At 46.8% G+C, this 16,098-nt stretch overlaps 1 protein-coding gene across 5 annotated transcripts in view; it reads left to right on the top strand.

Annotated features, from left to right (window-relative positions):
* Positions 1 to 3,027: 3,027 nt before the first annotated feature.
* Otud5 (OTU deubiquitinase 5) overlaps positions 3,028 to 16,098 on the top strand; it is a 32,846-nt gene continuing 19,775 nt past the window's right edge. The window contains exons 1-2 of one of the 5 annotated variants that reach the window (XM_059250440.1): positions 3,029 to 4,154; positions 4,284 to 4,396. In XM_059250440.1, coding sequence (XP_059106423.1) covers positions 3,803 to 4,154; positions 4,284 to 4,396 — 465 coding nt within the window. In that variant the 5' untranslated portion in view covers positions 3,029 to 3,802. Of the gene's footprint in view, positions 4,397 to 16,098 lie in introns of all 5 variants that reach the window. The other 4 variants (XM_059250438.1, XM_059250439.1, XM_059250436.1 and 1 more) reach the window with 4 other exon arrangements.

The following is a 16,098-nucleotide window of genomic DNA, read 5'->3' as shown; positions in this document are numbered from 1 at the left end:
GTGATATACTCTTTTTTTTTTTTTTTTTTTGGTTTTTTCGAGACAGGGTTTCTCTGTGTAGCTTTGCGCCTTTCCTGGAACTCGCTTTGGAGACCAGGCTGGCCTCGAACTCACAGAGATCCGCCTGCCTCTGCCTCCCGAGTGCTGGGATTAAAGGCGTGTGCCACCACCGCCCGGCGTGATATACTCTTGAAGATGAGGATCATGGAGAAATAAAGACGGCGGTTTGAAGAGTTGGTCTCTGTAGGCAGTGAAGAAGGCCAGAGGGTACCAAGACTGATGTATCTTGGGAATTTTTTCCAAGACAGAGTTTCTTTGTGTAGCTCTGGCTGTCCTGGAACTCACTCTGTAGACCAGGCTCACCTTGAACTCACAGAGCTCTGCCTGCCTCTACCTCCCAAGTGCTTACTAGGATTAAAGGTGTGAGCCACCACTGCCCAGTAGTGTATCATGGATATTAATCTGTTCCAGGTCCTTCATTCACAGATGGAGAAGCCAAGATCAAGAGCAACACGTAGTTACTTAGAGGGGTAACTTAAGCTTCCCGATAGCAAAACCCTATAAATTTAAGCCTAATAAAATTATTTCTGAGTTTGGTATATCCCCTTTGGTCATGGATATCCCCTGCGTTTACTTCTGGATACTGGCTCCACCAGGCTAGTATGTAACTGAGCACTGTAGAGCACTGAGAAGACAAATCTTGGATTCAGACTAACACACTTCAGTCCTTGGGTGAGAGAATCACCTTCTTTTGTGTCAGGTTGCTAATTTGAAATGGACAATTTTTTTGTTTTTTGTTTTTGTTTATCAAGACAGGGTTTCTCTGTGTAGCTTTGGAGCCTGTCCTGGAACTCACTCTGCAGACCAGGCTGGCCTTGAACTCACAGAGATCCGCCTGGCTCTGCCTCCCAAGTGCTGGGATTAAAGGCGTGCACCATCACTGTCCAGCCAATAATTTTTATTCATCAAATATTTATTAAGTGCCCATCATGCACTAGCATTACGGTACGATGGTGGGCAATGTGGCATTATTATATCTAATGTACAGACAAGCAATTGCAATACAGTGGGGTGGAACTAAAATTGATGAATTATAGAAACACATAGATGGCAAGGTAGCTTAAACTGGCGAGCATATAAGGAGTTGTATGGCTACAAGGAGTTGGAGTTAGGCAATAGATGAAAGGCTGAACATGCGGGTGGAGGGCACAGTGTGTCCAGTGACCTGGAGGTTAGAGAGCAAGCTCCAGGCCTTTGGGGAACTGAAAGTAGTTCAGCCTAGCAGGAAAGGAAAGCGTGAGGCTGGAGGGAGGGAAGAAGCAGACAGTCCAGGCTGCAAAAGGCCTTGCAGAAGGGCCCTGTGTAAGGGGGCCACCGAAAACTCAAACAGACAAGTCATCGAAGTTTGCGTTTCAGAAGAGGAATTTTGGCCGTGGGAACTGGGGTCTGGAGATAAAAGTCTTAGGTGAAGGAGGATCATTTAAGAGCTTTTGTAGTCGTTCATTTGGTAGGGGATGTTGGTATGCCTAGAGTGATAGCAGTAGAATTGGAAAGTTGTGAAATTCCAGAGATAGAATGAGCAGGACTTGGAATTGACAGGCAAGTGGGAATTGGAGAAGAGGAAGCTGTTAAATTGGACTCTTAGGTTTCGGGTTTGGGCAATGACTGGCTGGGGGTGCTCTTTGCTGTTAAAGGAAACATGAAAGCTATTCCTGTAGTGCCAGGTACATAGTTAAGTATTGGGTGAAGGCTAGTCATGAATACTATGAGTTTAGTTTTAGGTGGGTAGTGCTAAGCAGATATCCTGTAGGGAATGAGATATATGGGTCTAAAGACAACCATAAGACAAGTCGGTATAATGCTCATCAGCATTTGGCAGGAATCCCTGAACACAGAAGCCTCAGTAGATAGGAGTCCCCTCCTACTGTGAAGTCTCAGGAACGGAAAGTGTCACCAGGACCCACATGTACCCATATATTACTGATGCCTTTCAGAGAAAAGCTTTTGTTAAGGTTAGGTGGTCTTTCTGTTTCCCCTGAAATATATTTTGTTGGAAACAGGGTCACTATGTAGTCCTGGCTAGCCTTGAACTCACTCTAAAATTATTTTATGTGTACAGGTGTATTGTCTACATGTATGTGTTTTCATCACAAGCATGCCTAGAGCAGGCTGAAGCCAAAAGAGGGTGTTGGATTCCTGGAACTGGAATTACAGACGGTTGTGAGCCACCATGTGATTGAACCTGGGTCCTCTGGAAGAGCAAATGTTCTTAACCACTGAGCTGTCTCTCCAGCCCCTGGCTTTGAGTTCTTGATTGTCCTGCCTGAGCCTCCAGAGCGATGATAACCCCATTTTTGATATTGCACTTTTGTTAGGAAGTCTCAAAAGAGACAATTTGCACAAGGTGATATAGTTCATAATGATCTATGTGTGCCTAGAACTGAGGATTTCCTTATACAGAATCAAAGTCCAGGATCCTTCTCCTGTACTACCATAGGTTCTAATTTATATAGTACTTATTGTGTGCCATGCGCAGAACCAGGCTGTTTATTGGCCTTAATTTCTAACACATAGAAATTATTGCTATTTTACAGAGAACTAGAAATAGAGGATGGATCAGGTTTTAACTGATTTGCTCCAAACACTCAAACATTAAGGGCCAAGCTGCTCAATATCTAGAATTTTGCCAACACCACCGAGAGACACTCCTGCTGACAGTGTTGGTTCATAAACATTCTCTTTGCTGAGTAAACTAAGGGATGCGGGGTGGGGGGGTGGAGTGGAGATGGTGATAAAGGCTGTACCGCGCCTGCGCAATAGCCATAAGTTTGAGGAGGTCAACGTGAGGGTAAGAGGGCGGAGGTGACAGAAAGGCGTGTCTTTCCGCCAAACACTAACTATCGGTATGGTGCATGTCTGTGTAGCGATTGGCCCATCTAAAGTGATGGACAGAATCCTTGAACCAATCACCGCAAGATTACGTTTGTTGTCAGGGTGAAGCAGGGCCCGCCTTTTCGGGTTTACAGCTGGGAGGAATCGGAAGTGACGCTACAGAGGATGATACGCTCTGGGAATGTTGATATTTTCCAGTGAGTCTGAGTGAGTTCCGGATGGAATCCTTGAGAACACGAGTTGTACTGATCGCAAGGCCGACTACTCTGGTTATTCATAGTACCGATACCTGTGGGTCAGAACCTTGGGGAAAGTAAAGAACAGAACGCGACCGACGAAAAAAGCTAGGATCACCGCTGCAGACTTTGAAATTTGAGACGGAGGACACGAGAGAGCAAGCGCTCGCCCCTGATTGGCTCGTGGGTGTTGTCAAGGCTTTACGCAGCTTCTTCAATTGGTTGGTGTCCGCAGTTGTGACCGCCGCGACAATTTTGCCCACGTACTTCCGAACAAGAGGCAGGGTTGTGTCCTACTGCGCGTGCGCACAGCCCGGGAGGCCCCACCCGGTAGTTCAAGAACCTGTGAAGGGGCGGGGCGAAGAGGTGCTTGTTTTGGTTGTGTTTCCTTTGAAGCTGATCCCGGAACAAGGTAGCAATAAGCTTGGCTGGACTTGGAGGGAGAAAAGGCTACGACAGATTCGTCTTTGAACCATCCTATTGGACCTCACATCCGGGATCTCCTCCGGGCGTGACCTGCGTACTGCCTACAGTTCTCGAACCGGTGTCCCGAGCTCTTTATCCAGGCCTCGCTGTTCCCATCGTGCTTCGCGCACAACAGTAGCCCCCTCATCCGGGTTCTCTCCCGGCGTTCTCAGCGTCTGGTTTGCTGTGGGGTACTTGGCGGTGCGGCCATGACTATTCTCCCCAAAAAGAAGCCGCCACCTCCCGACGCCGACCCGGCCAACGAACCGCCGCCGCCCGGGCCGCTGCCCCCAGCGCCTCGGCGCGGTGGGGGTGTGGGCGTGGGCGGCGGCGGCACGGGCGTGGGTGGAGGAGAGCGCGACCGTGACTCCGGCGTCGTGGGGGCTCGTCCCCGGGCTTCACCACCACCCCAGGGCCCGCTACCGGGGCCGCCTGGTGCTCTTCATCGTTGGGCACTAGCCGTGCCTCCTGGCGCAGTGGCGGGCCCTCGGCCACAGCAGGCTTCTCCACCTCCTTGTGGGGGCCCTGGTGGCCCCGGCGGCGGTCCTGGTGACACTCTTGGTGCGGCAACTGCGGGGGTGGGCGCGGCAGGGGTGGTGGTGGGCGTGGGTGGTGCCGTGGGCGTGGGCGGCTGCTGCTCGGGGCCGGGGCACAGCAAGCGGCGGCGTCAAGCTCCCGGCGTTGGCGCAGTTGGCGGGGGCAGTCCGGAACGTGAAGAGGTCGGAGCAGGCTACAACAGTGAAGACGAATATGAAGCTGCTGCGGCACGAATCGAGGCCATGGATCCTGCCACTGTCGAGCAGGTAAGGGCTACAAGGTGAGGGGCTGGCGGATAACAAACAGCACGTGAGTCCACCAGACTGAGAAGGGACCCAAGGAAATGTTTCGGATTGGTCCAAGAATCCTAGGTCTTGTTGCTGGGCCTGACATTCTTCTCTGGTGGTGAAGGCCTGATGAAACCTCATTTCCCTGCAAGGGCTTGGTATGAGGGGCTCTAAGTATGCTAAGATACTTGAAGATGAGGTCTGGGAGCTCTTTTGCAGCCCATACTTGTCAGTCCTGGTCCTGGAGTCTCATCTGCATGATTGATGGTGGGAAGCCCCCAGGAGTCACAGGTAGGTTGGATCCGTTCCTGAGAGGAAGATCAGGTCTCGCTAAGGGACTTTGGTTTAGTGACTTAAGAGCTCTTTTCTTTAGGAGGAGTCTGAGATTTCCTCTCCAAAGAACTCAGATAAAGTAGTGTCCTCAGATAGGATCTAAGCATACCCAAGAAACCTAAACCTTTAAAGAATCTGACATTCTTCATGTAGGAAGGACCCTCTTCTCCTTTGCAGAGTTTACGGTCTGTTCACCAGCCATGCCTGTGACCTCGTCGGGAGTCTTAAGCGTCTATCAAGGACCTAGACCTCCTTGTAGAATTGAGGGTTTAAGAGTAAACGCACACACTTTTAGATAGTGAGTTCCAAAGCATCCCTCCAGTGATGTGAAACTTCTTTCTGGGAGATAAAGTTCTCTTAATTCTTGGAGACAAAGGCCAAAACCAATACCTAGGACCAGGGACATCCTGTCTCATCCTTTCTGAGTGACACTGGTTTGAGTTTTCTATCCGTGGGCTGAGACCTGCAACCTTGGAGTCCAGGATCCTAGGTTTCTTCTCAGAGATGGGCTCTTTGCCTTCACCCCTACCGTTCAGCCAGGGACCTTAGTCTTTCTTCAAATGAATGAGACTTAGAACTTTGGATCACAGTTGATGTTGATGTAAAGACCTCTTTGCTTATGGACTGGGGTTTTACCGACTAGGCTTGTGGCCTCTTCAGGAGTATGACAGTTACAGATGTTTCAGGCAAGAAGAGTTCTTCCAGATATACTTTCATTCACAGACTGGTTGGTATCTGTGCTCTTGGGTGGTTATATATTCTCCTAAGGATATATGTCTTACTGATTGAAATTCACTTCTGGGATTCAACATCCCATTTTTCCCCTTCTCAAGACTTCTCTGATTCTCCAGAGGCTGAGCTGTTAGTCTCACAGGAAAAGAAAATTTCAAGTCACTAAACACAGATTAAGTCCTTGGAAAAAACCTGAGGCTTCCCTCAGGAAGTGCTCCAGAGCTCCATCTGTCCTGGAGAACTTTCACCTATTGACTTTGCAGATGAGGTCCCAGAATCTAGCACGGAAGCTATGGGCCCTGTCCAATCCCTGCCTTGGAAACTCCAGCCTTAGGACATGGACTGTATGGAGACCCAGAGGTGATGTCAAAGGTCTCCTCCTAACTCTGCCTTCCAGGGCCTGAGGCTCTCTTTTCTGGATCATAAGGTTTTCCTTAGGAGCAGGAGCCCCATGCATGCTCCTGAAAACTGTGTGTAGAGGTAATGTCTGAAGTTCCTCCTCATGGAACTTGGAGTGCTCTCCAGAGACAGGATGCTGTTTCGCACCAGGACTGAGTGCTGTTACTTTTCTTTGGGGGCATGGTTATGAGGTCCCTGAGGAACATGGTCTTAATCTCTTTCCAAGGGCTTTCAACATCACATCAGTTGTTTGAGGGATTGCTCTACACCTTAGGATCTGTGACCTGAATCTTTGGGGCTATCACCTAAGACAACATAAGTATGCTCTTTATAGGAGTCTTTTAGGAACATAAGATTCTCTTTAGGGGGCACTTGAGGCTCAGGGACATGGGCAGGGTACAATTCTGAGGAAAATAGTTTGGGCCTCTTTCATCTGAAACATTTCCTTTTGGGACAGGAGACTCTTTGCCTTGGGGACTGAGGTCTGAATCCTTGCTTAGGCACGTAGCTCTCCTCCCAACACACCAGGTGATTCTCTGTCACCAGGGAGAGGACATGAAGTCATCTTCAGTATGGCCAGAGGCTTCTTCCTTTGGACAGAAGACCTGGGTGTTCTTGTCTTAACAGTTCCTTGTCCTCAGGTCAGAGCCAAAAAGGTGGTCAGATCCTGGGAGCAGAAGCCTGAAGTGTCCCTCAAACTGGTAGATTCTGACCATATTTCAATTGTTGCTTCCCACTTCCAGGGTCTTGAAAATTTCTCTCCCATCCCATTTCCTTGTGTCTCATTTGTTTTCTATTTTACAGGGGCCAGAGTGTGGTCTCACACCTACTGTTCTTGTTCCTTTCCTATCATTTCTGACAGAACAAATCATCTGGATTCACAGATGTCAGGTCCAGGAGTTACATGAATCCCTGGTTCTTGTAAAGTCTCTTTGCCTCTTACAGAGCTATATATTCCTTGTTCCAGGGACAGAGAAGATATGTTGTTCATGAAGATGCAAAAGGCCACATTCTTAGACCCCCTTTGCAGTTCTGCCCTTACATTCCTCCTCATAAGAACTTGGAAGTAAGATCTGATAAACTCATAAAACCTGCTCTTCCCTATGACAGGGGAGAGGCTTTCTGTTCTGCTGTGGGGACAAAGGGAAGACAGAGCTATTCCTTTTCTTCCTGCCTCCCCTGGCCCAACTTGGGGCCTTTTGGAGATGAGAAGAAGGGAGGTTGGTTCTGCTACCCTGATCGTGGTCCACAGCTGTTGCTGAAGATGTTTGTAACCTAGAGGCTGGTTTGACGCTGGCAGAAGGGGATGATGATTAGTCTCATGGTGAATCTGGTTTCAGCTCTATGACTGTGTACTTGATCCCTGTCGGATTCTCCAGGTATCTGGGGTCAAGGTGCTGGGGAGGGAGATGATGTCAGAGAGTTCCTTTAATAGGCACGGTCACCTGGCTGAGAGCCTGAAAACAATGACTTAACGAGCCTCCTGTGCTGGGAGACCTCACAGAGATCTCGGAGAAAGGGCATCCCTGCTGAAATAGTGGAAGATGCTCGGCTTAGCAGTGCAGTCAGTGTGTCCGGGGTCCACTTCTAAGGCTGTCCAGTTTGGCAGGATGAACTACGAGAGCTGCTGCTCTGCTTCTGCTCTCTGCAGTTTCCTTCCTCTCTTGCGCATGTGCTGAGGAGGTGTCGGTTAGCTTTGGGGTTTTAGGGATCTCAAAGCCCCCTGTCCCTGAAGTTGACAGTGAATAGTGGGTGTCTTTTGAAGAGGAGCTGGATTCCTTCTCTTTCCTCCTTGCTCCCCAGCCGTAGGGGTTTGATGGGCAGGCTTTGGTATGAGGCTTCAGGATGCTGCGTGGCAGTGTTTGTGGTCACCTATCAAGTTCCACAGTTGTACGTGGAAAGAATTTGGAGTTTGGAGCTGGGCAGCCTTGAGTTCAAACTCTAGTGTTAATTGTTGAACTGGTTTTATGATTACAGTAGAACTCTCATTTTAGGGCAAAAATTCATGAGGGTTATTAGAGTGTAGATATCTAGCCTTGCCCACCTTGACTGGTTCATTTTGCTCAGGATGAATAATTTGCCGCAGAACCATCTTGTTTTCTTCCCAAGAGGGCTTGTCCATCCATAGTACACATCTCTTCACATTTAGAAGCTTGCCCATCTGGAGTTGGGTGCTTGGCTGGTAGGAAGCACCATATGGTCCCCGACCTGGCAACATGGATTTTAGTCCTTTTTCTTTTTCTTTTTGGTTTCTCTGTCTAGTTTTGGTGGCTGTCCTCAAACTCACAGAGATCCACCTGGCTCTGCCTCCTGAGTGCTGGGATTAAAGGCATGCGCCACCACCACCACCCGGCTAGTCCTTTTTCTTTCTTTCTTTCTTTCTTTTTTTTTTTTTTTTTTTTTTGGTTTTTTGAGACAGGGTTTCTCTGTGTAGTTTTGGTGCCTGTCCTGGAACTCTTTCTGTAGATTAGGCTGGTCTGGGACTCAGAGATCTGCCTGCCTCTGCCTCCTGAGTGCTGGGATCAAAGGTGTGTGCCACCACCACCTGGCTAGTTCTTTTTCTATACTAAACTTTTGTGTAGTCTTTGGGCAGTTCCCTTTTCAGGATCAGTTGTGTGTTCTCTCTCTCTCTGTGTCTCTCTCTGTGTCTGTCTGTCTGTCTGTCTGTCTCTCTCTCTCTCTCTCTCTCTCTTTCTCTCTTTCTCTTTCTCTCTCTTTCCTAGACAGAGTTTCCCTGTTGTAGCCCCGGCTGTCCTGGAACTTAGTCTGTAGACCAGGCTGGCCTCAAACTCAGAGCTCTGCCTGCCTCTGCCTCCCAAGTGCTGGGATTAAAGGCATGTACCACCACACCTAACTTGGATTTTGATTTCTCTACCTATTAAATAGGTAGTGATGAGGAGGGTAGTTGGACTCATTTCTCTGAAGAAAGTTGTATGTAATCTTGTCTTTAATTTCCTGTTTTACACTCTTCTGCCCTTCATGGAATTTTATGTAGGACCCTTGGCTCTGCGGATGTTACCTTTTAGAAGATGTGCTATGATGTTTCAGCCAGTGTTGAGCTGCTTTCTTCCTGGTAGATGCTATAGGTTCTTCGGTGGTTTTGTGTTTGTTTAACAGTTTTGTTGTGATGAAACTCATGTGTACAATTTTTGAATGTGATGGCTTACACCTATAATCCCATCACTTCGGAAGCTGAGGCAAGAGGATTGCCAAGAGTTTGACACCAGCCTGAGCTAGTGTTGAGATGCTAAGATAAACTGGGCAGTGGTGGCGCACGCCTTTGATCCTAGCACTTGGGAGGCAGAGGCAGGCAGATCTTTGTGAGTTCGAGGCCAGCCTGGGCTACAGAGTGAGATCCAGGAAAGGCGCAAAGCTACACAGAGAAACCCTGTCTCGAAAAAAAAAAAAAAAAAAAAAAACCAAAAAAAAAAAAAAAAAAAAGAATGAGATGCTAAGATAACCAAAATAAAAGTATAATTCAGTAGCTTTCAAGATATCCATAGAATTGTACTTCTGTCATCAATCAATTTTAGAATATTTTTAACATCATTTTTTAATACTTTTTAACCCCCACCCCCATCATTTTTTTAATACCTTTTAACCCCCACCCCACAATTCCTTCATCTCTTTCCAGCCCCTGGCAGCCCACTAATTTGTCTGGACTGATCAGCTATTCTGAAACAAGTAGAATCATATAATAATGTAGGTCCTTTGTAACTTTGCTTCTTTTGGTTAGCATGTGTTCAGAGCACATCCGTGGAGTAGCATATATCAGTACTTTATTTGTTTTTATCGCCAAATAATAGGATCTTGGGGCTTTGTAATCCCTCGGTGGCCCAGAAATACGTTGGGGGAGTCCTCCTCTTTCTTCTATTCTGGTGGGCTTGTATGGGTCTTTAGAGAAGCAGTATGTCCGTGTTTCTCATTGGATAGATCGCCTGTGTTTGTTTATTACCCCTGGAGCAGAGCCAGTGTTCCTGGGTGTTTTGGGTGAGGGGGTGGTGTTGGCTCCAAGCTTGCTGGGACAAAGCTGGGAGGCCTAGAATACTAAACACCTCTTGGCCATGGGCTCTGAGAAGACATCTGTCCAATGCTGTCGCCATCCTTCCCTGTACCCTTCCCCCTTTATTGGCAGCTCTTTTACCCACAGGCTAGGTCAGCAACTTCCCAGGCTGAAAGGGAGGATTCCAGGCCCCTACTGCTTTTTAATTTTAACCCCCTCCTTAGGGAGGTGGATCGTACAGAATGGGAGCCATGCTGTGTTGTCTCACAGCCACAAAGCTCTGGAGCTCACATACCAAAGGAGTACTACAAGGAGGATGCATTAATTTCCTGTGGCTGTTGTGACAAATAACCATGGACTGTGTGGCTTAGAACAACAGATATATTCTGTTGCACTTTCGATAGTCAGAAGTTCCAAATGGGTTTCAGTAGGCCAAAATCAAGGTGTTGGTACTTAATGAGCATCCTCTAGGGGGGCTAGGAGAGAATCTAGACCTTTTCAGCTTCTGGTAGCTGTATCACTCCAATCTCTGCCTCTGTCTTCACATTGCTTTCTCTCTGCGTATGTGTGTGGTTTCCCTTTCCGTATTAAATCTTCTCCTCTCTCTGTAAAGACAGTTGTATTAGTTACTTTTCTTATGACGAAAGCATCTGAAGGCAGGGAATGGTTTATTGTTACTTACGGTTTGAGGTGATATAGTCTCTCTTGGTGGGTAAGTCTGGTGGCAGGAGTGTGAGGCAGAGGTCACATTGTGTCTGCAGTCAGGAAGCAGAGATGCCTGCCGGTGCTCAGTTCACTTTCTCCCCTTCCCCCTCTCGCCTTTTATTCAGCACAGGACCCCAAGCCCATGGAATGATGCTGTGTTTAGGGTGGGTCTTCCCTCATCGGTTAATGCTCTTGAAAATCCCTCAAAGGCACACCAAGATGTGTGTTTCCTAGGTAATTTCAAACCCATTCGAGTTGACAGGATTAACTATCACAAGTCTACTAATTCTCAACTTGGCACCCAAACCTGTTACTTTTAAATGTTAATGTTTTACTCCTGGTCCTCAATGTCACATAGCCGTCTCAAGATAGGTAACACATTTAGTTCATTTGTAAGAGTATCTAAATTTTTAATAGTTCCAGTGTTGTTCAAAAATCTTAAGTTCAAGGCCAGGTAAGGTGGTGTACACCATTACTCCAAGCACTTGAGAGGTAGAGGCAGATTGTTCTCTGAGTTCTAGGCCAGCCACAGTTGAATAGTGAGACCCTGCCTCAAAAAATTTGTTTTCAAAGTCTGTTCTGAGACTCAAAGTAATCTCTTCATTGTGAGTCCCTGTGAAATTAAAAAGCAAAACAAGTTGCATTATCTATTTAATTTTATTTATTTATTGTTTTTTTTTTAAAACAGGGTTTCTCTGTGTAGCTTTGGGGCCTTTTCTGGAACTCACTCTGTAGCCCAGGCTGGCCTGGAACTCGCAGAGATCTGCCTGGCTCTGCCTCCTGAGTGCTGGGATTAAAAGTTGTATTATCTAGGGCTGGAGAGATGGCTCAGAGGTTAGAAGCACTGGCTGTTCTTCCAAAGGTCCTGAGTTCAAATCCCAGCAACCACATGGTGGCTCACAACCATCTGTAATGAGATCAGGTGCCCTCTTCTGGCCTGCAGGGATACATGCAGGCAGAACACTGTATACATAATAAATAAATCTTAAAAAAAAAAAGTTGTATTATCTAATATACAGTGGCACTGAGCAAACACTCTCCCACTCCCAGAAGAGAGGAATGGGTACATTAACAAGGAAAGATTAGATGGAAACGAGACTGAAACTCAGCAGGGAAAACACTAAACCCTGAGTTAGTGCATTTGATGGCATCATGTGTCCAAGAAGCTCTGTTGCTTTGGCTATATGTAGCCTCTGTCTTGAGTCAACTTTATTCAGTGCCCAAAGCTTTCCTTGGCAGATGTTTCTGGCATCTCCAATATCCTTGAGGGCACCATTGCAAGTAGGCATCACCTCCATAGCTTCATAAAATGACCCTGTCTCACACTTCCTGGTTTCATTGGCTTTCTGAAACCTTGGTGCAAGGCTGTATGATTATCTCATTGCTGAATTCTGTACATCTGAAAAAGCAACAGGTGCTGTGGCCTCTGTGTGCCGCCTTGACTGAACAGGAAAAATACTTCTCTAGAGTGTTTTCTGCATTTTACTCTAGAGCAGCAGTTCTTAACCTGTGGGTCCCGACCCCTTTAGGGGTCGCATGTCAAATATCCTGCATATCAGATAGTTACATTATGATTCATAATCATAGCAAAATCACAGTTATGAGGTAGCAATGAAAATAAATTTATGGTTGGGGTCACCATAACATGAGGAACAGTATCAAAAGGTTGCAACATCAGGAAGGTTGAGAACCCCACTGGAGCCGGGCGGTGGTGGCGCACGCCTTTAATCCCAGCACTCGGGAGGCAGAGCCAGGCGGATCTCTGTGAGTTCGAGGCCAGCCTGGGCTACCAAGTGAGTTCCAGGAGAGGCGCAAAGCTACACAGAGAAACCCTGTCTCGAAAAACCAAAAAAAAAAAAAAAAAAAGAGAACCCCACTGGTCTAGAGACTGCTTTTTAGGCATTAGCCTTTCAAGTGAATGTTTTTCAACTGAGTTTTTAGTTTTATATCCTGGAGCCTTTCCTGGTAGAGTCTTGCCCTCAAGGCAATGTATATACCATACAGGGTTTAAGGTTTTCCTTAATTGCACAAATTTCATTACACTTCTAGCCAGTTTGTCCAATCCTAACTATCTTCAACTTTAAGGCAGCCATGTTCTTTTTCTTGTCAAACTGCATATTTATGTCCATAACTTTTTTTTGAGGCAGGATCTCATGTAGCCCATTCTGGCCTCAAACTAGCTATGTTGCTGAGGCTGACTTTGAACTCCTGAGCCTCTTGGCTCTACCTCCCAAGTGTTAGGATTATAAGGATGGGCCCAGTTAAAGCTTCAACCTAGTTGATGCTCTTTTCTTCACCAAACTGTACATTTTCTACATCTTGTGTGTGTTTTGTGCTTTCTCAATGGATTGATGCAATAATAACTACAGTAAGTTATAACTATACTACAGCCTAGAAGTTATGCTGACTTCAGATTTCCTTCAAGCAACTTAGTCCATTACTTTTAAATTCAGCATCACTCAAATGATCAGGTGGGCAGAAATGAGCCAGATTATTTTGCCAGAATATAAAACAAACGGCCTCTAGTCCTTGTACCTAGCTGAGATCTCCTTAACCAGGACTTTATTGTTCACATTTCTGTCTGTGTTCTGTTACTCCACATTCCCACCAGAATATATTGTAAAGCTCTACTTCAGCACTCTAGGTCTTATCTAGCCAACAGGACCAAAGCCTTCCAAATTCTTCCTGCAAAGCACCTCAAAATGCCTACAGATTTGTGTGATGAGATAGTCACAGCAATGACCCCACTTCTGGGTACCAACTTTCTTACTTTTCTCTTGTTGCTGTAACAGAATACCTGCCATGAGGTTTAGGTTGGGCATATAGTCCATCACAGTGGGCAAGGCATGACAGTGGGAATGTGAGGCAGCTGGTCATGAAGCGAGGAACACTGATTCAGCCTCAGACCCCCGCCTATATGACGGCGTTACCCACATTCAGATGGTGAGGTATACCTATCTGGAAACTCCCTGAAGGGAGAGCATTGTCCAGTCCTTTTACAGAGGCTTAGAGATAGGGAGGGGCTCTGCTCCAGGCTTGGTCTTGAACTTGTAAAGTTCAGGGTTGAGACTTGATCTTTTCAGGTCAGGACATCATTACTGACTAAACCTACTGATAGTAAACTATTCTCTAGCACTCCAGCACTTCCTAAACATTTTCTTCCCAAAGTGGGAGAGGGAGGGAAAGAGAGCCCTTGCTTTTTCAGCTGGGTGCCAAGGCCAGTGGCTGCTTAGTGATTCATCCCCTAGATTCAGGCCTAGGTGCCATTCAGTTACCTTAAGATCCACACCCCACTTATGCAAAAGGTCTGTCTATTCAGGCTTCTTTTTCTGGGGACAAGCCAGAATTTCCCCAGGCCTTGCTGCCAGGCATGTGTCACTGCTCATGGCACTCATGTGTTGCTGCTATACTACTAGGCTTCGCTGGCACCCAAACTGCAGCTCCTTTCTGCCTTTGTACAACGTGGATACTGCTTCCTGCCACTTGGGTTGTGGTAAGGACAATTGAATGAGGTCACTTTTGCATCTGGCACCTGGCATGGGGCAAAGCACTCAGCTAATGTGAGTTCATCTTTCCTGCTTTTCCCTGCTTAGCTGTCCAGTCTTGCTCGATCTTTGCTCCACTGTCCACATTGCCAGGCTCTGAGCATCTCTGGTGCTGAGTGGCAGCAATGACCTTCTCAGCCACTTATCAAGCATTTCTGGAGGTCTTGGGGTCTTAATGCTTTGCCCAAGTTCCAGCCTTAGTGTCAGGGGAAGGGCTCTTTCTGTTTTACAAAAGCCGGGGAGTGTTCATCTATTTTGCAGTCCCACTCATACTGTGTGTAGTCGTGGCCTATTTCTCTGCCCCTCCCCTAATTTATCAGGATAGAGACAAGTCTGATTCATTTCTCTGTCCTCATTGTCCAGCGTAGGGTGACTCATATTTTGGGAGATGATTAACTAGGAGCCCCTTTTCTCTTCTTGCCCTTTCTTCTATCTTCCTCCCATACCTGGGAGGATGCTCTTTCCCTCTGCACTCGTCCCTTTTATCAGTGTGGGGTTATAGTTAAACTTTTCTCTTCGGGACACCCTTGGATGGACTAGGCCTCGTGGTTCCGGGAGATGGCAGACAGTGTGAGCAAGGACGAACTAGCTAGTGTACTAGTGCACAGCCTCCAGGGTGGGAGGAACGCCTGGGCTGCTAGAAGGTTGGGCACCAGCAGGGAGGCACATGAAAGGCTTCCCGGTGCCTTTGTCATCTCTGCGAATGACGCCACACCTTCCTGGTGTGGTGGGCCCCGAGGGAGGGGCTGCCTGGGTCTTCCCTTGTCCCTCTTCAGCTTCTGCCTAGCCGCTCACCTAGGGCTTCTTGAGGTGTCTCCATGGTACATCATCTCTTTATGCTGGCCTCTTCCCCTCTTAGGTTGAGTGGTCACCCCACCGTATGTTATTCCAGAGCCTCTTTAGGTCCCGCCAGAAGTCCTGAGTTCTTGACAGATGTGTCAAGTAGACCAAACGCTTCCCATTTTTATAACTGGTTTGACAAGTTTAGGCAGCTTCCTACAACCAGGAACCAGTGCAGTAATGGAGCTGGCTGGGTTGAAAACCAGGGCTTTTCTACAGAGTGAGTTCCAGGACAGCCAGGACTACACAGAGAAACCCTGTCTCCAACAACCAAAACAACAACAACAAGAAAACCAGGGCTTTAGACCTCCAGACACTCTGCCCACTCTGCCAGCGATCTCTCCTGTGTTTTTAGGGAATGGACTATACCCATTGCCTGTAGTGGGCTACAGAAATGGCCTTTTGTAGTCATCTTTAGCAGAGATCCTCTAAGTTCCTAGGTAGGGTAATGTCCCCTAGGAATAGACGTTCATATTCTGTAGTAGAGCCCTGTTGCTGGGTCAAGTTGTCTGCTTCTGGCAGCCAGCAGAGGGCGTGAGGAGCCTGAGAAAGATCTGCTTCTGCTTCATTTTGAAATGGAAATGTCTTACGCTGTCAAGGTCATTATTATTTTAATTTGGAAGTATGGGTTTGTATAGGTTCAATTAACCAGCCCTTTGGGATCCAATGTAATTTGGAATTGAGAAAATATGCAGACTTTAGACAAGTCTCCTGGTGTTTAGACTTTGTATTATAGAATACTTCAGCAGAGGCTGGAGAAGTACCTTATGGTCAAGTGCCTGAATGTTTCTGCATGAAAATATTTGAATCTTCACCCTCAAGTAGGTTGTCTGGGTATATGTCGGTTCTGTTCAGGTTATGATGGGACACGAATTAGATTAAGACTGGGTTTTCTGTATTTTTTCAAGTCTCTTGATGTTCAGAGCATCTAGGAATTTGGGATTTTGGATGAAGAATTGTGTATCTTTATTGGGAAAGGGGGTTAAGAAAAATCACCTATAGCACGAATACTTAGGATTATATTTATTGTCTATTTTTTTAATGTTTTGTACTATATATATGTTTGTATACATACGTGTGCAAGAGACTGTGTACATGTATATATAGATATATTTGGACGCATG

The sequence above is a fragment of the Peromyscus eremicus genome, chromosome X (assembly GCF_949786415.1).
Source record: "Peromyscus eremicus chromosome X, PerEre_H2_v1, whole genome shotgun sequence".
NCBI classification, from domain to species: domain Eukaryota; kingdom Metazoa; phylum Chordata; class Mammalia; order Rodentia; family Cricetidae; genus Peromyscus; species Peromyscus eremicus.
This window is presented reverse-complemented; position numbering and strand designations above follow the sequence as displayed.